The sequence below is a fragment of the Silurus aristotelis genome, assembly GCF_946808225.1.
Source record: "Silurus aristotelis genome assembly, chromosome: 19".
In the NCBI taxonomy this organism is placed as follows: domain Eukaryota; kingdom Metazoa; phylum Chordata; class Actinopteri; order Siluriformes; family Siluridae; genus Silurus; species Silurus aristotelis.
The window spans coordinates 10911471-10935016 of NC_139592.1; the positions used below are offsets into that span (position 1 = coordinate 10911471).

General features: G+C 39.4%; 1 protein-coding gene across 1 annotated transcript; it reads left to right on the forward strand.

The window, feature by feature from the left end:
• Nucleotides 1-21305: 21305 nt before the first annotated feature.
• Nucleotides 21306-23514, forward strand: rpl10 (ribosomal protein L10). Its single transcript, XM_083570059.1, has 6 exons — nt 21306-21470; nt 21848-21906; nt 22381-22488; nt 22603-22741; nt 22977-23139; nt 23288-23514. Exons 1-6 carry the CDS (start codon nt 21448-21450, stop codon nt 23441-23443), a joined length of 648 nt encoding a protein of 215 aa, XP_083426185.1. The 5' UTR covers nt 21306-21447; the 3' UTR covers nt 23444-23514.
• The last annotated feature ends 32 nt before the right edge of the window (nt 23515-23546 follow it).

Below are 23546 nucleotides of genomic sequence, written 5' to 3' on the forward strand. Positions count from 1 at the left end.
TGTGTGTGTGTGTGTGTGTGTGTGTGTGTGTGTGTGTGTGTGTGTGTATGTGCTTGTTACTTATAGTGGAAGAATGAAAAGAAAAAAAATCTAAATTACACTATGTAGAACTGTTCAAAGTCAGTTTTATATTATTGATACCCTTTTCATTCTGAAAACATTGTTTTATTCATTATTCTCCTGCACCAATACATTTCTAAAAGTATTAATGTATTTTATGAGGTATTTGCATACTTTCTTTGAACAGAAGAGCAGTGCCGGATAACTAAGAGTACAGCAGCTGTTTACAGCGGTGTTTAGTGCTCTCAGCAGACATATAAAAGCCGAAACTGCTGTGTATTAACTGTTAACCTTTTGTTTCACTTTGTGTTAAGTACCTGACTAACAAGATAATGTTACAAAGCTTGACATCACCAAGAACAGGACATCCCTCTAATATCTATAAAAGGACAAGGCAAAAAACAGGGAGGCTTCCAAAACACCTACACAAACAATAATGTATGTCTGGCAAATTGGGTATGGTGACAAGACACATACCTTTTTTTTCACAAAAAATGTAAACTCAAATCACATCAAACCATGTAACAAAAATGTTATGGTCTGAAGAGACCAATTTAAAAAGCACCTCACCAAAAGAATGCATTACCCACAGTGCAGCATGGTGGTGGCAGCATTATGCTTTAGGGCAGACAGAACTGGCACTTTTTTCAAGGTGGAGGGAATTATATAGAGCTACAAATACCAGCAGACTTTACTGCAAAGCCTTCAGGTGACTGCTAGAAAGCTTCAAATTTTTATGGCTTAACCGCCTAACCAAAAGAAGATAAAAGTTTGACTTTACCAGAGCCTAGACCTGAACCAAAATCAAAATCTGTGAGAAGATCTGCTGTGCACAAGAGATGCCCTTACATTTTGATCAATCTATGTTTTTGCTAGAGTGGGAAAACATTGCCAAGTCAAGATGTGACATGCTAATAGACTCTTATAGTGGTGCATTAAAATCAACAGGTGCTTCAACTACAGAAAATTAGTTTGTGTGTGTTTAATATTTAAAGGCTTTTTTAACCCCTAATAATATTCCTGCTGGTTTTCACTAAAATTTGATACATTCTAATTTAAATGAAAAAGCCTAAGGGTGGAAAAAGTTCTGATATGATTTATCTTGGTTATATTTTCTGCATTTATTTCACAGAAACCTACTATTTTAAGAGGGCTGTGTAAGATTTTTTATATTAAATACAGCACTGTTCAAAACTTGCCCTTAGCTGTGTACAAATGCTTTAAATTAAAAGTGTTAGTTTATTTTTTATATCTTAAAAAAACTTTTTAAAACTTAATAAACTTTTATATAATTATTATGTAATGAATGTTAATGAAAAGATAAGAAATCCAATTTAAATCAAATAATTGTTTGGTGAAACCATCAGATTCTTTTAGGTACAATTGCACAAAGTATTTGAAGGAACTTGACAGGTAGGTTGTTTCAAACCTCTTGGAGAACAAACCACAGATCTTCTGTGGATGTAGAATTCCTCTAATCTTTCTGTCTCTTGTCTGTAATCCCAGACAAACTTGATGATGTTGAGATCAGGGCCATGTGGGGACAAAAACTATTACTTCCATGACTCCTTGTTCTTCTCTACACTGAAGATATTTCTGAATTACACTGGCTGTATGTTTGGGGTCGTAGTCCTGCTGCCTCTCTGGTGCTATTGCATAATGGATAATTATCTGCCTGTGCATTGAGGACACATTAATCCTTAACAAGTTTTCAACTCTATATACAGAAATGAAACCCCAAACTTGCAAGGACCCTCCACCATGCTTCACTTTTGCCTTCAGGCACTCATTATTGTTTTGGTCTCCAGCTCTTAGGCAAACAATTTACATCCTGCTACAGCAAGTTATCTTACATTTTGATTAATTAACCCAGTGAACCAGCTGCCATTTCTCTCCACCCTAGTTTCGGTGTTATCATGCGTAGTTGAGTCACTTAGCCTTGTTCCCACATTGAACGTATGGCTTTTTGGCTGCAATTCTTACATGAAGACCACTTCTGGACAGACATCTCTAAAACAGTAAATTGGTATACCTGTGTCCCAATGAGTGTACCCATGTTACATTGTTTTTCGTTAGGTCTTTGCTGATGGCACTGCTGGATAAACTGAGTTAAGCATAATGTGTCTTTCATCTGCTACATTAAGGTTCCTTGGCCAATCACTACATCTCCAGGCCTCAAATTATTTTGTGCTTTTTAAAATACTTTGAACAGGACTTCTTAAAACCCATGTCTGCTTTGAAATCTTTGCTGATACAATATAACCACCTTGTGTCTTGTTTCTGTGCTTAGACTTGCCATTTTGTATGACCTATACCATGTCAAGTTTATCAAGTCAAGTCAAGTTTATTTGTATAGCGCTTTTCACAACAGACATTGTCTCAAAGCAGCTTTACAGAAAACAACAGTGAAGGTGAATGGTGTGCGTTTGTCCCTGATGAGCAGCCGTGGCGACAGTGGCAAGGAAAAACTCCCTTAGATGATATGAGGAAGAAACCTTGAGAGGAACCAGACTCAAAGGGGAACCCATCCTCATATGGGTGACATCAAAAGTTTGGTCATAAATCTTTCAACAATACAGAACAATTTGTGATCATCATAGATCCAGCATCAGCTTCTCCATGCCAGGGCCTTTAAACACTCGGCATCTACTTCTCCATGATCATCCATAGGTCCATAATCTTCACGAGGTGGGACGTGACTGGAGCTGGCCAAACCTCAGGATGCCTTGGGATGGGGAGAGAAAGAGAAGCAGTGGAGAGGAATTAGCGTAGCTGCTGTTCATGATATTAACAGCACAAGTTGATAATGTGCATGTGATCAGATGTTCTGGAGCACAAGGTTGTGATGTGATGTGTGTGATGTGTGTTATGTGTAGGCTTTGCTAAAAAAGATATGTTTTTAATCTGCACTTAAACTGGGAGAGTGTATCTGAACCCCGAACACTGTCAGGAAGACTATTCCAGAGTTTAGGAGCTAAATGTGAAAATGCTCTACCGCCTTTAGTGGACTTTGCTATTCTAGGAACTACTAGAAGCCCAGAGTTTTGAGATCTCAGGGAGCGTGACGGATTGTAGCGTGTTAAGAGACTGGATAGATACATGGGAGCCAAACCATTTAGTGCTTTATAAGTGAGTAGCAGTAGTTTGTAGTCTATTCGAAACTTAATAGGAAGCCAGTGTAGGGACGATAAGATTGGGGTTATATGATCGTATTTTCTTGACCTAGTAAGAACTCTTGCTGCTGCATTCTGAACTAACTGAAGCTTGTTTATTAATGATGCAGGACATCCACCTAGTAATGCATTACAGAAGTCTATTCTAGAGGTCATAAACGCATGGACGAGCTTCTCTGCATCAGATATAGATAACATATTTCTTAGCTTAGAAATATTTCTAAGGTGAAAGAAGGCTGTTTTTGTAACTTGATTGATGTGATTTTTAAAAGATAAGTTGCTGTCTAAAATAACTCCCAGGTCTTTTACCGTTGAACTAGTAGTTACAGAACAACCGTCTAAATGCAGGCTGAGATGCTGGAGCTTCTGTGTACTATTTTTTGGGCCGATGAGCAAAATCTCCGTTTTATCAGAATTTAATAGCAGAAAGTTATGGGTCATCCAATCTCTTATTTCTTCAACACACTCAGTTATGCGAGCTAATTGAGCTGTATCGCCTGGTTTGGATGAAATATATAGCTGGGTATCATCAGCATAACAATGGAAGCTAATTCCATGCCTTCTAATAATATTTCCTAATGGAAGCATGTATATTGTAAAAAGCAGGGGTCCCAGAACTGACCCTTGTGGCACGCCATAATTTACTAGCATTATCCTGGATAGCTCTCCATTTAAATCTACGAAATGGTAACGATTGGACAGGTAGGATTTAAACCAGCTTAATGCCTGTCCCTGAATACCGATGTAATTCTGTAAGCGATCGAGGAGAAGATCATGATCTATAGTGTCGAACGCAGCACTAAGATCTAGTAAAACTAATAGGGAGATGTAGCCTTGGTCTGAAGCTAAAAACAGGTCGTTAGTGATTTTAAAACCATGAAACCTCCATAACTTTACCTTACAAGCAGAGTTTGATTGTTCCTCACCCAGGTGTAAGAATTCTATACAGCTATTTAATTGAATGACTGTGCTTTAATCTACATATGAAATTGATCATTATTAGCACCTGCTTGGTATCACTGGTGAATCACACATCTGACTCTGATCCTACAAAATTGCTGACTTTACTCGAAAGTCAACGAGTAATCACAGCAACTACTGATTTGATTTAGATTTTCTTCTGTTTGCTCACTTTGCATTTTGTAAATTGATAAAAAATAAACAATTCTAAATCTATAATTTCGAAAACATTCTTACTTTAAAGCATTTCATCACACATGCCTAAAACCTTTGCACAGTACTGCATGTTTTAAGGAAAAACCTATAATTGCCATACTATTATTATTATGTTTTTTAAATATGTGACTAGAGCCAAAAGTATAAAAGTCAGTTAAATAGCTATTATTTATTTAAGATATTTGAAAATGTAGACACAATCTCCTTCAGCAGACTGTTCAACCTTCCTAAAATTGTACATTCATATAACAACAAAACATTGCCATATTGCCATACAGTAAAGCTTGAGAAGGATATATTAATACCTCTTAAAGAAATAGTGTTTCCTGGAGGTTTTATTGTTCAGTTGTACAATTGTCTACTAGCTGTTGATGGTGGTCTGGGCAGGGCTGTCATATATTTCCATTGGCATGGCATGTATTTTTCTGGTTTATTTTACATGTTGCCATAATGTTTCTGTATGTTTCTGTGCCAGTTTGCACAGATCAAGACGAGACAAGTATGACCAAATTTCCCATTTGTTAGAAAAGACCCAAGGAGGAGGAAAACTTAATGCAATAAAAAAGAGAGCAAATAAGGACAGATCTAACCACTGCCAACCTGATGCCTGACAGGGTGGCAACAAGTCGTCAGTCTAAACATACAGCTACAAACAAATGCAGTTTCAGAGAACCCATAAAATTAGAGCAGAGCCAGCTGTTTTACCAGAGAAGTTTACAATCATATATAGAAAGCCCTATAGTAAAAAATTAGAGATAGTTTTCACAATGTTTACATGTATTATAGATTGCCTTTGCTTTAGAAGAGAAGACACACTTCTTACAATTAAATTAACTATACAGGTAAATGTTAATTAAAAATGGGCTGAAAGCACTGTTTTTATGTTATTTAAAAAAATATAGAATAACAGCGTTGTGCACACATACATGCATTAGTGTTAGAAAATGCATTATTAAAAGAGGACCAAATTATTGCAGAATGAATAAGAATCAATGTGTCCTGTAGTGCTGCATTTTAAAATATAAATTTGCTTTATTTTACACTCATTAATGCACACTATGTTTTTACCAATAGAACAAAAGAAGCTACAGAGAAGAGAATGTCACCATTACTGAGTATATATCTAGATTCAGTAATCCAATATCGAGATGTGTTTATGACCAGTTAAAACAAACCATAGAAGAAAAACAAATGTGAAAAGGAGGAGGAAAAATAAACAAGACGGATCTTGCTTTTGTGCAGACAGAAAAATGTTTAATAAGATCTTAATCAAATCTTCACAATGCTAGAAAAATCATATCCTCTGTCTGGAGCACATTTCTTTTTACTATAGAGTAAATATTTCACAAATTATGCCAATATAAGATCCAAGTATTTATTTATTTATGGTCAGACTGGAAAATAGAAAATGACAACAAAAAAAAGGAAAGAAAATGTAAAATGTGAAAGAATAGCCTTTAGCACCCCTGATTGCAAGTAATATGACAGAAGAGACAGAGGAGAGCTTGTTAGTGAGAGTGAAATTGGTACATTAATGAATTGAAGTGAATATTAATTCCTAAATCATCATGTACTTGGCTCCAAATGAATTTGGCCTAATGTATGGAAACAATCTATACAAATATATATTTAAATTAACACAACTGCACAATTCACAAAACCTCAACTTTAGGCAAAAGCTGATTCTTCTTCAAGAATCCATTCAATGTCAGAAACAACATAAAACAAATGTGTTTTGAATGAACAACATAACATGTTAAACAACACAATTCAGGTGAAGTGGCTACATGGACCTTTTTATTTGTAAAGAGGTTGGACAGGGAGATTTGTCACCAATTGTCTACACATTTCTAAATATCACTTTAATGGTGTGATAATACTTTAGCAAATGACTAAAACAATAAACAGAATAAATTATTTATTTGTTAACATTTTTGTTTCAGAGGATTTAAAGAGATGTTGTTAAGTGCAAAAAAAGAAAAACACACAAGGAGGTTTGTCAGTGGGAGAGGTACTGAATGTGACTCATCTGTTTTGGGATGTTCTACTTTTCGACAGGAAGCCCTGGTGACAGATATAGCACATTTTTCCACAGTAACATCAATGCTGTATAACAGAAGAGAAGGCATTAATGGCCATTGTCAGATCACAATGTTGAAACCCCAAAATGAGCCAAAGGTCCCACTTTTGTGAAACCTAAGTTTCACAAGAGTACAAAGTTACACACAACATAATGAATCAGAAATTCTCGAAACACTTTCTATATCACTTCAAGATAACAAGTATGTTTGACTTCCAAAAAAATGCTAATCACCACTATTTATTTTAGATACTCTTCTTAAGGTTTGTCTGCTTGGTTATTTCTGATGACGATGCGTTTGAGAAAGAATATTGAGCTTGTAACTTATCCTGAATATTGGCTGGTGTCTTCTTCCAACTTTGCCTACTTTGGACTTAGCCTTAATAGCTAGGTTGGACAATAAACTAAGCACTGTGTGAAGGGCTGACAGGTTTATTGGCATAATTGTTCATATTTTTATAATTATTTATAAGCAGACATACACAACACAATAACATTTATAAACGTATACATTTTAAATTTATAAATGTTTTAATTAAAGTACTGTCCACAAATTGCAACACATATACTCTGTATAACTGTAACTAATACCTAGGCAGTGAGTCCTGTAAAATGTGTGGAAAGCTAAAAACAAAAAAAAAGAGATTTAAAGATTAGAAAATTCAATAAAATGTCTATGTCTGTACTATAAACAACAGTAAGGAATAAAAACTGAATCAGTGTGGATGGAATTCTATTCAAAGACTTTGACTGCATTACTTACTTTGGTCTCTAAAATTGTCTTTTACTATTATTAGGTTAACTTAAAATGAGGTTAACTTTGAGAACAGACTTTAACGCTGGAATATGACAGTGGTTACATATCCATTTATTCTGTGAGACAGGGGACAGCTAGGCATTCCTGCGGAATTAAGTGTGTTTTTTTTCAAGGCCTTAGTTGATAAAGTCTACTAGAGTTGTTAGCAAAGGTTTAGGAACTGTCTGAGATGCAGAGATGGACAGCAAGAACCTTATAGATATGAAGCATCAAGAAAGAACAATCATAAGAATGAACTTAAGATAAGTAATTTCTCTTTTCCCAATTAGTTTACCACCCAAATCCAGTTCCCATCTATTATACAATATAGTGTAAATGTTAACAACTGCCCTCTCCAAGACCCATGGAGACAGATACCTGTAACATCTATCCAAACTGCTGTTCAGACTGTATCACAATGTACTGTGACACATTTGTATGAAAGTACTTTTCTGCCCTCTTCCACATACATAGGGTCACAAATGTGCATGATTGACAAGTGACATTATGATTGATAGGGTAATATGCCAGGGCAAAATACCATGCTTTCCACTCAGACGGCACGATCATTTATTGCTGCCATTATTTGGTTCCCTCACAGGGATGGCTTTTGCATCATTGGGATTCAAAATGGCAAACTCCTGATGTTAGGACAACTAGTAAGATGTTCCTTCCTACTGTATGTGAGGGCATTTACACACTGCACATTACCACATGGTGTGTGGGCAAACTATGCCCACACACACTCACTTAGAGGAAATAAGCAAGTATGTATCATCTGTTGAATTGTAAGTGGATATTATATGAGTCAGAGTCTGTAATGTGATGTTTAAGATCAGAGTAATCTTTCCCAAATACAGGAGAGAACCAGAGGATACAATGAAGCAAAGCACACGATGGGATTCAGTGCTGTTTTTAAGATTTTTTAAGCAGGTCGCACATTTTTTAAATGGTTTTAAATGTTGTATTACAAATTAAATTATAGCAGCATTACTAAGTGATACGATTTGCTGTTGTAACTCGAAGAGTGTCAAATTGACTTTTGCTTAAAAAACAGCCTGGTGAGATTCCAGAAAACTACTCAGTTATGAGTTCAGATTTAGTGTAACTATAATGTCACAGACTTTGCCATGTTAATTCCTTTTTGCTTAAACCCATACAGAAAAATAATGTTTCAAAGCAATTAAAGTAACTTTACAAGCACCTACAGAAAATAGTACAAAAAAATTTTTTTTTTCTTTTTTTACTTAGTTTCAGTGGCATTTCATGTGCCAGTTGATAATTAAAACTCTTTTATTTTATTTTTTTTTTAACTTTTTTTGTATTAAGGTAGACACATGTGAAGTTATAATTTGCATGATTGTGACTGCAATCTATTTTCTATTACCACAGGATGAATTTTGTCCTAGCATGTGTTGTAGGTTTTATATGTTTAGAATATGTTTATATGTTTAACAGCTCAATAGACAGGCAAGTTAGGCAAAACTAGTAAATGTTAGGCAAGAAACCTGGAGCAGCATTACTGCTTTATATTTATGATTGCAGTATCTACAAGGATGATAAAATCCTAAGATTGTCACAGATGCTTACCTCACATCAATTTAGAAAAGTGCTAGAAAAATGAAGCTATGATTCTGTTACAGTAACAGAAGGAGGCTGCAATCCACGTGCTATTTTAAGACGGTTGTGGTTACATTTGCCAGACGTAATTCTCTCCAAACACTGGAGAGAACATGTGCACGCTAAATCCCCACAAATCTAGGCACATTTCAACAATGCATAAGAGTTCTAGCTTTGTCTCACATACTCACAAACACTGATGACGTCTGACTGAGTGGAAGTGTTTAGTTGGGGCCACTTAGACAAAGCAGAGTTTTATGAATCGTTGACATGTTCCACACCTGATAAGTCACTGATTATTTTATTTGCTTTGGTTTGTTAGGTTTGTAATTCAGTATTTGTCCTTGAGTCTCCACATTTGTGAGGGGGTGCTGTTTGCAAGAAGGATTTTTGCCTTTGTGCTGCTCTCTCAGAGGGAATTTTTCAGACATTTGCCCAACATGTAATAGAATTCTGCTAGCTGAGATATTGTAAACCTTGGCGAATTATAATGTATGATGTATAATGTATTATAATAGTATGTCACAAAGAATTTATTTTGCCCACTCTCTCTTTCTTTAATGCAGACATGTTTATAAGATGCAAAGCTAGTTTTCTTTCTTTGTGCTAAATTTGAGTTAGATTACATTTTATGTTACTAAACAACTAAATATATTAGCTAGCATCTATGACTAGCATATCTGTAGTTTGTCTTTAAATGGCCAGACAAATTAAAGGGCTGTTTATATGTTTTATATGTTTGTGTTTCGGGTAAATCACTGAAAGAAGGCATTGTGGCAGTGTTGTATGGTCATTCCTATTATCATTTTAGAGAAGTTTTAGTCTTAGACTGTGCATCTCTTTACTGTGTGTGTGTGTGTGTGTGTGTGTGTGTGTGTGTGAGAGAGAGAGAGAGAGAGAGAGAGAGTGTGTGTGTGTGTGTGTGTGTGTGTGTGTGTGTGTGTGTGTGTGTGTGTGTGTGTCCACCCTACCTGGTTTAGATGTTTTATTAAACCCTTTTAAAGGTAATCTTACTGCACGTCTGAGAGTTAATGAGAGCCAAATAATCTCTTTGCTGCTAATGGGCAGTATTGCCGGGAAATCTCTTACTCCCTCACTTTCTCTTTCCCTTTCTGTATTCCCTCCAGCAGCACACAATCAAAGAAAGATCAACACCCAAATAAACTAACTTTATAATCATGTGATGTTTTTGATTATCTTTTTTGTTGTGGAGTCTTAGTAATGAAGGACAAACACACATACGACAGAGAACAGGCATACTTTCATAGATTCAGAATCCGACACACAGACAAACAGATACATACACATGCACTCACTCACACACTTGCCCTTTCCCTCTCTACAAACACAACCATTTATGGTAGGCTTTCTCTCTCTCTATCTCATTCTTTCTCCTGAAGAGAGAGAGAGAGAGAGAGAGAGAGAGAGAGAGAGAGAGAGAGAGAGAGAGAGAGAGAGAGAGAAGAGAGAGAGAGACAGACAGACAGACAGACAGACAGACAGACAGACAGTGAGAAGGGGGATCACTGATCTCGATGCAATGCTCTTAATCCAGAAAAATTCAGCTTGCATAGATTGCTTTAAGTGTTACTAAATGGAAACTTGAGCACAAAGCTGGTTGCTTCCTGTAAACCATCTGTGGGCTTTTTTTATATCTGTTGTCTATATGCACCAAATACATGCCGTCCTGCTGTAAATTATCCATGGGTACTTCTGACATCTGATGTATTATAGGGTAAATTAGACAGCAGTGAAGTGGGGACAGAGCTCCAACGCACTCAACATAGCAAAGCAACAGAACCTCATCTTATGTTGTTAAAGGATTTGACTAGCTTTAATCTAATCAGAATATCCTACACACACACACACACACACACACACACACACACACACACACACACACACACGCAGCTGCATTGTTCAGAAGACACTGTAAAAGCATGAGAATTTTATCTAGTTGCCAACACACACACACACACACACAGAGTTGCTGTCTCTCCCCTAATACACAGACAAAACAAAAAAGAATGGCAAAAAAGAATCAGAACAAAACAAAACCTATGGGCAAAACTTACATATGTACATTTCTCCATAATAACATTTTTCCCCACCAAGCAAGAAAAGTCAAAATGTACACATACAAACACACACACACACACGCGCACGCGCGCACACACACACACACACACACACACACACACACAGACACACACACAAACAATATTACAGATGAAACAGTAAAATACACAATGAGGATTTGAAGATGTATGCTTAGCTATAAGATACATTCAAAACAAACCCTTATTCTTCTGTTGTTTGCCCCATATAATTGTTGATTTCACTTACATTACTTTAATTCAGTCCTTGAAGTGCTTTATGTGCTGAAAACTGTGCACTCAATTAAATTCCAGGACTCTAAAACATTTAAAGCCACTAAAATGTGCCCTTTTCTAATGTTTTGAACCTTTATTTAAAGTGAACATGTACTTTTAAAACTAATCTGACCTTCCTAAGAAAATCTACTTGTAGTTTAACTAGGGAGTTGGCACAGTTGCCAGTTGTATTCCACTTAATGTATTTCGATCAGGATCTAATTGTTATAATGGTTTCAAAGAGTCCACTTATTGATTCAAGTAAATCGCATACAATCAGAAGGCCATTAAATGAGTCTTAATATAGTTTTCTATTAAATGCTACATACTATATAACCGCTATATGATGAATCAGCATTTCTTGTTTCTTTTTCCTGTCCTGAAAACAACTTAAAGTGCAAAAACATTATAAATGTCAATATCACGGAAGAATATTTGCAATATTTTACCATTAAATCACAGATTAGCAATCAGAGACAGGACTGATGTCATGGAAGACAATAAGTTTGTTCATTTGTTTGTTCCTTAGTTCATTTATCGTTAAGAATCCAGAGTGATTCTTCAAGGTCAAGAAGCTTTACTGTCATTTCAACCATATATATATATATATATATATATATATATATATATATATATATATATATATATATGGGACAAAACTCTGGTGCTACATCACACAACATAGAGCTACATACAGAACACAGAGCTAAGGACTTAAGTGAGTTGTCCTATCCAAATAAAGTGCATGATGTCCAAACTAGTGGAAACCTACTGCAAGACAGAAGACAGTGCAAAGAGACATTACAAGACAGTGTAAGACAGATACACAAAAACACAAATTATAATAATATAATATAATATGGGTGGTGCTGTGGACATGGATGTGTATGGAATTGAAATGAGTATTGAGTGTCTGTTTAAGTTCAGGTTTGTAACAGTTCACAGCTGTAATCCATCCATCCATCCATCCATCCATCTATCCATCTATCTATCTATCCATCTATCTATCTATCTATCTATCTATCTATCTATCTATCTATCTATCTATCTATCTATCTATCTATCTATCTATCTATCTATCTATCTGTGTTTTACACATCACTGTAATGACCATTTATCAAATAGCAGTATACCAGCAGGTTTGTAACAGTTCAGTAACACAGTTGAGTGAGTGTGTGTGAGTTTCAGTTTGATTTTCAGTTTAAAGACAATCATGCACACATGCACATGTAATTGCAATTTATCCATCCTGCTTGCTGCTGTGCTGAAAGTTCAAACTAAGGGTCCTAAATATCCATCCATCCATCCATCCATCTATCTATCTATCCATCTATCCATCTATCCATCTATCTATCTATCTATCTGTGTGTTTTACACATCACTGTAATGACCATTTATCAAATAGCAGTATACCAGAAACCATGAATCATTACCTTATTTTAGTAGGTCTATTGCTGTATTTGACATTGGAAGATTAAAAAAGAACTGCAAAACAGCTTGTTTATCTTGGTCAAAGTTTTATCCTACATATAGCAATGATATTCAGTCAGCCTTCCTCTAACCTCTACTGCATATAACCCCAAGACTGATTGTTATTTCAGATCAGCAAACTGGAGCCATGGCCTCCTCTGAGCACCTCACATCAATACTAATGCCTTCCTGGACTCAGATAGACTGCAGCACCATTCTCCCTGGTGCATCCAATATCAGCGCCCAACCATAACACCATCTGTATATAAGCCCCGGGACAGAGAAAGCCAACACAATAACATTGGCTTCAATTAAACAAGCAAACTGCAGTCGACAAATGAAGGCAGCGCTAAAATGTAATGAGAAATATCTTGTTAGTTGAATATACCAGCACACACTTATAAAAATAATAAAATGAGCCAATAAATATATAAATCTAAGTTACTCTCTCTCAAACAGGGGGATTGAGTTGGAGAGAGAGAGAGAGAGATCCAGTATTTTTCTCCTTATTTGGGAGGAGGAATGTGGAGGGGTTGATAGCAGTGCAGCTATGAATGACTGACCCCTTTCTGTAAAATAACTATCTCTCACTCTATTAAACAAACCAAACCACACACACTGATGCAAACAGGAATGCGGATAAATCTCTTTGGATGACAAAGCAGAAATAAGTTTTTGAGAAACGCTAAGGAAATGTGAAAAGTAATGATGATGTTTTGTTTGGATGTTTAGTGTAACTGTTAATAACTAAAACAATAAATTATTAATAATAACAAGCAGTTCAAAGGCGGATCTCATTGTCACGCTATCAAATGGTCCATTCACTGTAATAAGTGGAATGGAACAGGTAGTGGCACCTGCTGTCAGGCTGCAGACGCGGAAGCAGATAAAGTCCAATCATGTTCTTTATTGAGGTGCAAAAAACAAAACTCATACACCAATGAAAACAAAAGCAAACCCAGACATCCGCTCGTAACGAAGTATCCACTATGAGCGCGAATGTCAAACGCCTAATCCCAATGCAAGTAAAGCTTTCGGCAATGAGTACTTCAATAAGGAAATGGAGTTCGGAGAAATAGCCAGCGGTGAATCCCGGCGTTTGAGCAGCCACGCGATTTACCTGCATGACAATACAACGACCGACAGCCTGTGACTCAAGAACGTGAGTTTATGTAGTCTGATCTTTCATGAGCCACAGCTGTCGGTAATCTTGGGAAGCAGCGTGACTGCTATCGAGGGGGGCGTGGCAGGGTGGATCTCTGACAGCCACAGACGGGGGCGTGGCAGGGTGAATCCCTGACAGCTACAGAGGGGGGCGTGGCAGGGTGAATCCCTGACAGTACCCCCCCATCCAGGGGCGACACCTGACGCCCCAAAACCCACCTATGCCAGGCGGGCCAGGGCACTCCGAGAAAGGCCTCCTTAGACGCCTGGGAGCAACGGAGGCCTGGTGAGCATCCTCTGCGGAGAGCCGGCATGGAACACCTTGCAGGAGGATCCGGAACGGAGCCACGCCCTCGGTGCTGACGGGAGGCTGAGTAAAGCCCCTGGCGGGGATTGAAGCCGGAGCGATCTCCATGGCGGGGAACCGGAACTGGACGCCAACCATGACAATGACCGGGGAGTGGAGGACGTCCCGGGCGGAGACCAGGAACGTCGTACCACCCTCTGAGGGACCTCTCGGGAAGACTCTGTGGCGGCGCGGCGCTCTCGGGAAGACTCTGTGGCGGCGCGGCGCTCTCGGGAAGACTCTGTGGCGGCGCGGCGCTCTCGGGAAGACTCTGTGGCGGCGCGGCGCTCTCGGGAAGACTCTGTGGCGGCGCGGCGCTCTCGGGAAGACTCTGTGGCGGCGCGGCGCTCTCGGGAAGACTCTGTGGCGGCGCGGCGCTCTCGGGAAGACTCTGTGGCGGCGCGGCGCTCTCGGGAAGACTCTGTGGCGGCGCGGCGCTCTCGGGAAGACTCTGTGGCGGCGCGGCGCTCTCGGGAAGACTCTGTGGCGGCGCGGCGCTCTCGGGAAGACTCTGTGGCGGCGCGGCGCTCTCGGGAAGACTCTGTGGCGGCGCGGCGCTCTCGGGAAGACTCTGTCGCGGCGCGGCGCTCTCGGGAAGACTCTGTGGCGGCGCGGCGCTCTCGGGAAGACTCTGTGGCGGCGCGGCGCTCTCGGGAAGACTCTGTGGCGGCGCGGCGCTCTCGGGAAGACTCTGTGGCGGCGCGGCGCTCTCGGGAAGACTCTGTGGCGGCGCGGCGCTCTCGGGAAGACTCTGTGGCGGCGCGGCGCTCTCGGGAAGACTCTGTGGCGGCGCGGCGCTCTCGGGAAGACTCTGTGGCGGCGCGGCGCTCTCGGGAAGACTCTGTGGCGGCGCGGCGCTCTCGGGAAGACTCTGTGGCGGCGCGGCGCTCTCGGGAAGACTCTGTGGCGGCGCGGCGCTCTCGGGAAGACTCTGTGGCGGCGCGGCGCTCTCGTGAAGACTCTGTGGCGGCGCGGCGCTCTCGTGAAGACTCTGTGGCGGGAAAGCACGCTCCTGGAGACACTGTAGCGGCGTGGCACGCCCACGGGAACCTCGGAACAGAGCGGCACGCCTGTAGAAGCTCTGTGACGGCATGGTGTGCTCGCCGACGCTCGGAGATGGTGTGGTGCGTCCACGAGAACCCCGGAACACAGCGGCATGCCTGTAGAAGCTCTGTGACGGCATGGTGTGCTCGCCGACGCTCGGAGATGGTGTGCTGCGTCCACGAGAACCCCGGAACACAGCAGCACGCTGGTAGAGATCCTGAGATGAAGCAGCCCTTTCATTAAAACATTGGGGCTGAGCTGCAGGCTCATGGGAAATCCGGCACGGAGCCACGTGCTCTTGAGAACCTTGGAATGGAGCACATTCCTCCTCAAGGGAACTGTAGTGGAGATCCACCACCTCTATCCCCAACTTCCCCAAAAGCAGCCCGCTGAATTCGGCGAGTGAGCCGAATTTGCCCCCTTTGGCGCTCCATAGTGAGCTGGCTTTGGCAAGAACTTCACCAGACAGGAGGGAAATACAGAGGGCAATCTTGGCTCGTTCGGAAGGAAACCGGGAAATGTTAACAGCCACATACTCGCCGATGCCTTGCAGAAATCCGCCTAATTCGTCTTTTTTCCCCGAGTAACGAGCCGGTAATCCCCTCGCGCTCTCTGAGGGGCGTGGCGCAGCCGCGCTCTCATGATCCGGCTTCTGTGGATCTGATCCGCGAGGAGCGTCACTGAGCTTCCGGAGGAAATCCGAAGCCGGGTTCAGCTGCCGATCCGTCGCAGTCGGAATCGCGGAATGGCGAATCCGCGTTCGGTATAGGTCGGTCGTTCTGTCAGGCTGCAGACGCGGAAGCAGATAAAGTCCAATCATGTTCTTTATTGAGGTGCAAAAAACAAAACACTCATACACCAATGAAAACAAAAGCAAACCCAGACATCCGCTCGTAACGAAGTATCCACTATGAGCGCGAATGTCAAACGCCTAATCCCAATGCAAGTAAAGCTTTCGGCAATGAGTACTTCAATAAGGAAATGGAGTTCGGAGAAATAGCCAGCGGTGAATCCCGGCGTTTGAGCAGCCACGCGATTTACCTGCATGACAATACAACGACCGACAGCCTGTGACTCAAGAACGTGAGTTTATGTAGTCTGATCTTTCATGAGCCACAGCTGTCGGTAATCTTGGGAAGCAGCGTGACTGCTATCGAGGGGGGCGTGGCAGGGTGGATCTCTGACAGCCACAGACGGGGGCGTGGCAGGGTGAATCCCTGACAGCTACAGAGGGGGGCGTGGCAGGGTGAATCCCTGACACCTGCATCCAGAATGCTTCAGTGAAAACAGATGTTTGATTAAAACATTGACGTCACACTGTATGACAGTGCATCCTAACACTTGTTTATCTGGTGTACCATATGCACACCTCATCACAAATGATCCAAGTGCTCCAGGCAAGCCTACACGCACAATCAGCAGTTGTGTGTATGTGACGAGATTCATTCACGTACGTTATGAGAGATATAACCACTCTATAGTGACTAATAGCCTACATTATTTGTAACACAAAACTGTCATTTGCTATTACAGTGACCTCATAAGGTATTCCAGACAGATAATTAGCTTCACACTAGATCAGAACCTCTGTTACACCAGCACACACAAAAAGCCACAATTGTGTAAGAGGGTATTGGTTGAGAATAAAAAAAGTTGTCTAGCATGAATGCAGACATGGCACAAAAAATGAATATCATATAAATGATAGCATAAAAATTTTTCTAGCGCTGTTAAGTTTTTTCTTTTCCGTATAAAGCTTTGATAGGGAATTGTTTTGAAACACACAAACACACACACACACACAAACACACACACACGCATGGAATGCAGTGCATATCAATGTATGTGCTTGCTAGTGAACCTGAATGACATCATATGATCTCATGTCTGAGGCAGTCAGCTCTGAAGCACAAACTTGTGCTGACAAGCTGCCCCTCCTCACGTCTCACATCGTAACACACACAGAGAGAGAGAGAGAGAGAGAGAGAGAGAGAGAGAGAGAGAGAGAGAGAGAGAGAGAGAGAGAGAGAGAGAGAGGGGGAGGGGGGGGAGAAAACACAAAGGAAGTCATGGCATAACACTTCTTAGTAATAGTTTATAGGAATTTTGTTAAGCGTTATGTGTCATCTGCCCAAGTTCTACATATATTTCTGTTTACAAAGCTGGCACCAATTGCCAGGGCGACAAGTACACATTTGTTTCCTGTTATTTAGCCAGATTACTATATACAAGAGGATTTTGCGTACTCTGTGTTTTTTTTTAGGGAAGAAGTAACCACTAGGTGATCTGAAGCAAAATATTAGTACCATTATAGTTATTTTTCAAGGTTTAATGTTTTAAATTACAATTGTATTTTTTTGTATTTAATTAAACCTTCGTGATTCAAAATATATGAAATAATCTTACCCTCTCGACTCCATGTTTAATCCTTGATTAGAAGCAAGATGTGTTTGTGGAAAGCCATCATCCAACTTCATTATGAATATTTGTCATGATCACTCAATGACCAATTATATCTTTATTTGTTATCTTGTAACGTTGTGCTTTGTTGTGATTTACACAAGCAACAAAGTTAGGTCACGAACACAAATATATAATTTACTGGTTTTTGTTTGTTTTTTACCTGTTGCTTTAAAAAAATATATTTCTTGCATTCCATTCATTCTTTATACAAAGAGATTATCAATCAGAGTAACAGTGAATGCAAGCTTGCGAATACACCCTCTATGTATGTAGTTCTCTCACCAACCAAGATGTGAATATGTATATGAATTTTTCATTCTTACAGAATTGTCTGGATAAAAATGCATCATAGTTTAACTTCTTAGTTTTGTTGTTGTTGTTGTTTTTGCTTTAACCTCTTTGCCCATCAGTCATTTTTTTTATGGCTCTTATCATAGACCTGTGTTTATAAGTTAACCACTTTGTGACCTCTGCCTTTCCATATTCATATGTCGAGTTGATTTCTACAATACTCTCTGAGAGCACATGTCCTCTCCTATCTACACACAAAATTGATTTAAAAAAAGACAGTGTTGCATATACTTAAATGTGCATGCTAAGTGCATTTTTCGTGTCATGAACCTTGGACTGCAGAAGTGCTAATGCACAGGGTGGAACTGTTCACTACGCTTTCACGCAATGTGTGATTGGGTGTGGTGCAAACTGTGGCTAACAAATGAAGCTAAAACCACGATCAAGTCAGAAGATTAGCAAAATAATGTTGCATATGTTGTTTGTATATGAAATTACAATTCAAACATGACCACAGAGGAAACCTTTCAACCATACTGAGAACTGAATTGGGCGGTGCCTTATCTTGTGCATAAAATGTGTCGTATGAGAAAAAATTTTAGAAAAATGGAAAGGGACTGGGTATCATATATATTTAGAAACCGGCTAAATATTGATACAGAAAATAAAAAAAGTTTTTAAATAAATGTTTTTTTTTTTTTTTACAGACTACATAAATAAAGAAATTCATCTCATTATAGCTCCACAAAATGTTCTACTGGACTGTGTAACAAATGCAAAGTCATAAACTTCTAAAGAATATCTCTGAAACAAAGACTGAATTCTCAACATATATTAACACAATTCATGTTTTAGTTAGTGGAATAAGAGGTATAAGAATAATATGTATGGGAGTAAAAGCTGTTGCTAACCTGAGCACAGTCCCATCTAAGGCAAGGAATATTTGTTTGCCCCACTTAGGTCAGGAATGCAGCAGGAGGAGGCAAGATGAATAGTTTGTATTGCTTAAAGAGTTTTGGTTATATATTTCTAGTAAAGTTTGAATAATTACATTGCCTTTCAATAGTATTTGTTTCCTTGTACTTTTGTTAACCATATTTTGCTAATGAAATTTAAAAAAAGATCCAGGATGTAACACTAAAGAATGTGGTAAAGGTTCAATGCCAGTTCTTTATAAACTGAGTTCCCTTAGAAAAATAATCAAGTTTTCTTTGTCCTGTCTCTCTTTATTGTAAACAAATTTGTCTTGTTGACTTTTTATTGTTATCCTTCGTGGTTATTGTTATTTTAGATTCCACAGACTGCACAATTGACTTTAGAGTTGCACCATCAAAGGTGGATCAGAGGAAATGTTTGTGCAGTCATGTCATATCTGCATTGCTCAAGAACAAATGTTAGTGATAGCAAAAAAGAAAATCCAAAGGCCACCCCAACATTTGTTCTTCATTATCCAGAGTTTAGACATGTGAGGTCATGCCTCTTGAAAATTAAGAGAAGAAAGGGGATTTTTTTTTTATCAGCGTGCTGTATTACTGAAACAACAGAGTCATCTTTTGGTAGGAACAGGAAGTAACTGGTTTAAGGATAAAATAATTTAAACCGTCTTTGTCGCCCTCTTGTGTGTGTTCAGTGTTCTACAGAATGTGGACCAAATAACAACTTATTTTATACAAATATAGAACCGTTGTTTGACTCAGTAATCAGTAGACAAACAATCTGTGTCTTCTACACCATCTGGTGTCTTTAGGAAGCATCTGAATTGGAAGTGCATTAAGCTAATAATGTACAAAGATAATTATAGCTTTTTTGTGCTGTTTCTTGTATTTTATCATTTGATAAATGTAAGGATCGAATGAACTATTTTCTTTGACAAACAAAGAAATGCAATACTTGAAGTGAGTGCCATCTGGTGGTTAGATACTAAACTACAGCTTGTCATCTTACTTTTCAAAAATGTTATGTTTCCCCCTTTTCTTTCATTTTTTCTTACTTTCCCATTCTTTCTTTCCTCTTACTTTAACCTTATCTCTTTAATATTGAATTTGGTGTGTTTAGCAGTTTTTCTGATGAAAGCATGACATTTGTGTTAGCCAGTCTGCAATCGACTGTGTCGATTGAGACATTCTTAGGGAAAACTTGACTCAGCCATCTGGCTGGACAAAAAAGAAAATCTGTTTGTAGATAACTTTTTTTTTTATTTCCCTTCGCAATTGGTGCCCATAATACTAGCTTGAAATGAGCAAATGTCTTTCATCTAGTAGCCTACAGTGATAGCAGAGAGGACCTGAGTGCTGTTAATCCCATGAGCAAAATGAAGAAAACCAGCACTAAATAGTAACTATGAATGTTGGCTGCCCTATGAGCAAGCCAGAGCAGCTGGTTCAAATAAACCACCCTTTTTATTTTGCAGATTGCTTCTGTAAGACATAGGAAAAGATGCACTATTCCTAATCAGCTAGCTGAGGTAAACATTTACATTTAAGGCATTTGGCAGATGCCCTTATACAGTGTCACTTACAATTATTTATACAACCAAGCAGTTAAGGTTAGGGGCCATGCTTAAAAGCCCAGCAGTGGCACCTTAATGGTGGTGGGATTTGAAGTCACAGCCTTCTGATCAGAACTCCAAAGTCTTAACCACTGAGCTACTCCTTTTAAAGGTAGTAGCATCTGCCTTCCTGAACGAAAACCAACCATATATACCCTTTAAAATTTCTTTAGAGTCCAGTACCACAACAGTAGCACAAATATTTGTTGACACATTAGCCTCAGCCTTTTAGAATCAAAGTAAAATTTATGGTAAATCTAAGCACATTTTTTTTTAAAATAATATTAACAAAGAACCAACACAGCTGTAGACTGCAGACGTTTTTTAATTACCTTCATTTAATTAGATAAAATAAGCTATAATGAAATATACAGATTTTTGTTTGATGGATAGTGTATTTACTGTATATTGACATTAAAATAGATAGAAGGAAAGCATTTCTCCTTTTCTGTTTGTAATTACACACATTTGCACAACAGTATTGCAATGAAAATGTTTATTTCTCCTTGTAAATGGCTTTGTACAAATGTAATTTTTCTTTTTTGCTTCATTTTAGTATTAAAAAACACGTGTGGATAAGGATTCATTTTGGACTTTGTTGTATAAATGTTTTGTTTCTGTTCAGAGGGCGAATCCGCCTATGCGGGCGGATGTGACGTTTTCTTCGTGATATGACGCGGCGGAAATGTGAGCTACTTCCTTTCCGCCATTAGGTGAGTGCGTGGACGGACGGGGCTGAGTGGTGTTCTTGAGAAAACTGGTTAAAATTGTATTAGAGTATACGTTTCCGCGGCTTTTGCCTTCATAAAATTAACGGTGTTTGTGTTTATTTCAGGTCGCAGCCATGGGCCGCCGTCCAGCCCGTTGGTATGTTTTGTTTTATCCGCTGTTGTGTGTAAAGAGCGGGGAGCTAAAAAAAAAAATGGCAGGACGCGCTAACCATGTGCGGCTTCTGGCCTGGCTTTAGCCGCCTGCTAACTAGTAGCAGTGGGTTCGCCTGTGACTGTTTAGATTGAAAACCAGCACAGGAGCACTAGTAAAATCGGCTAATCTTTTTTAAAATGTCATTAATGACATTAGATATACCTGCAGTTAGATGATTATCCTTAATGCCTAATAGATTTACTTCGACAGACTGCTTCAGATCACGCTTTTCTGCAGTGAATAAATTCTCCGTATTTTCTTTTTATATCTATAATCATTAAAACAGGTGAATTATTTCTGATAATTTCTTTTACCTCCAGTTACAGATACTGCAAGAACAAGCCTTACCCCAAGTCCCGTTTCTGTCGGGGTGTGCCTGGTAAGAACATGCACTGGTTTAATTGGAAATAATTTAAACTGGGTGATCAAATGTCGACAGTCTAAAGTTTGCCTAGTTGTACACACTTTATTACAATCTAATACAAAAAAGTTAGTTGCACAGTATTAAAGGCATTCACAAAAAAAGGCGGAGATGGCTTACCTATTCTTTTTTTTTTTATATATATATATATGACGTCACCGATCTTTAGTTTTGCTTTGAATCAAACCTGGGACATTTATAGTTCATTTCTGTAAATTTAATGAGGTGAATTTCAGGAAGGTACATTATTAAACAAGATAATAGTGATGCACATTAGACTATAGCCTTTATTTCACACTCGATTGCTAATTTACAAAGGTGCATGTTAATGCAGCACTGCTGTTTGCTTCAGAAAAGAATTAAACTGTGTCCTGAACAGGGGTGGTGCAAACTGAGCTGATGTAAATGTGCTCTTTTCTCTGCTTTACTCAGATCCCAAGATCAGGATCTTTGACTTGGGCAGAAAGAAGGCTAAGGTGGATGAATTCCCCTTGTGTGGTCATATGGTGTCTGATGAGTATGAACAGCTGTCCTCTGAGGGTAAGTGAGGAGTTAAGATATCCAGGCATGCTCAAAGTTGTCAAGAGCTTAAGACTGCCAGATTATTTTGCTTTTTCTTTACTAGTGTAAAATTTTATATTTGGCGTTGTGTAGCTCTTGAGGCCGCCCGTATCTGTGCCAACAAATACATGGTGAAGACATGTGGCAAAGATGGCTTCCACATCCGTGTGCGCCTGCACCCATTCCATGTCATCCGCATCAACAAAATGTTATCCTGTGCTGGAGCTGATAGGTGAGTTTGGTCAGGGATAAAACTACACCTGCAGCTTATTAAGCCGACCAGCTTGGTTGTTTGTACTGCTCTGGTGTGCAAAAGCTGCAGACATTGAATCTTTGGTTGTGTATGAGCCCAGCCTGTGAAGTGCTGGGTCCTTTAAGGGACCATTGAAACAAAATCTCCAGGTATTTAAAGGTCTTACTTGGTACATTTTTGTACACAAGTTTTACTTTGTATTGTTTCTTTCCAGGCTCCAGACTGGAATGCGTGGTGCCTTCGGGAAACCACAGGGCACAGTGGCCCGTGTGAACATCGGACAGGTCATCATGTCTGTGCGCACAAAGGCCCAGAACAAGGAACATATCATTGAGGCTTTGAGGAGAGCCAAGTTCAAGTTCCCTGGGCGTCAGAAGGTATGTCACATGCCACGGTGTTAATGCATTTACATATTTGTTTTTGATTCAGATGGGAATGTTATTGTATTGTTTGGGACTGTTGGGACAATTTCTGTTACGGACTTTAAGCTCAGCTTTACAATTGCCTCCTGTTTTTCCTCTTCAGATCCACATCTCTAAGAAGTATGGCTTTACCAAGTTTAATGCCTGTGACTTTGATGACCTGCTGCAGGAGAAGCGTGTGATCCCTGATGGTTGTGGAGTCAAATACGTCCCCAGCCATGGGCCTCTGAACCGCTGGAAGGCACTGCATGCCAACTAAGCACTTCACACTTACCATACTATTGGTTCTGTGAAACTAAACGCTCAGTAGTTAATAAAATCAAACTGTTTTGATTATGAATTGTTTCAGTTTTTTGTCTATG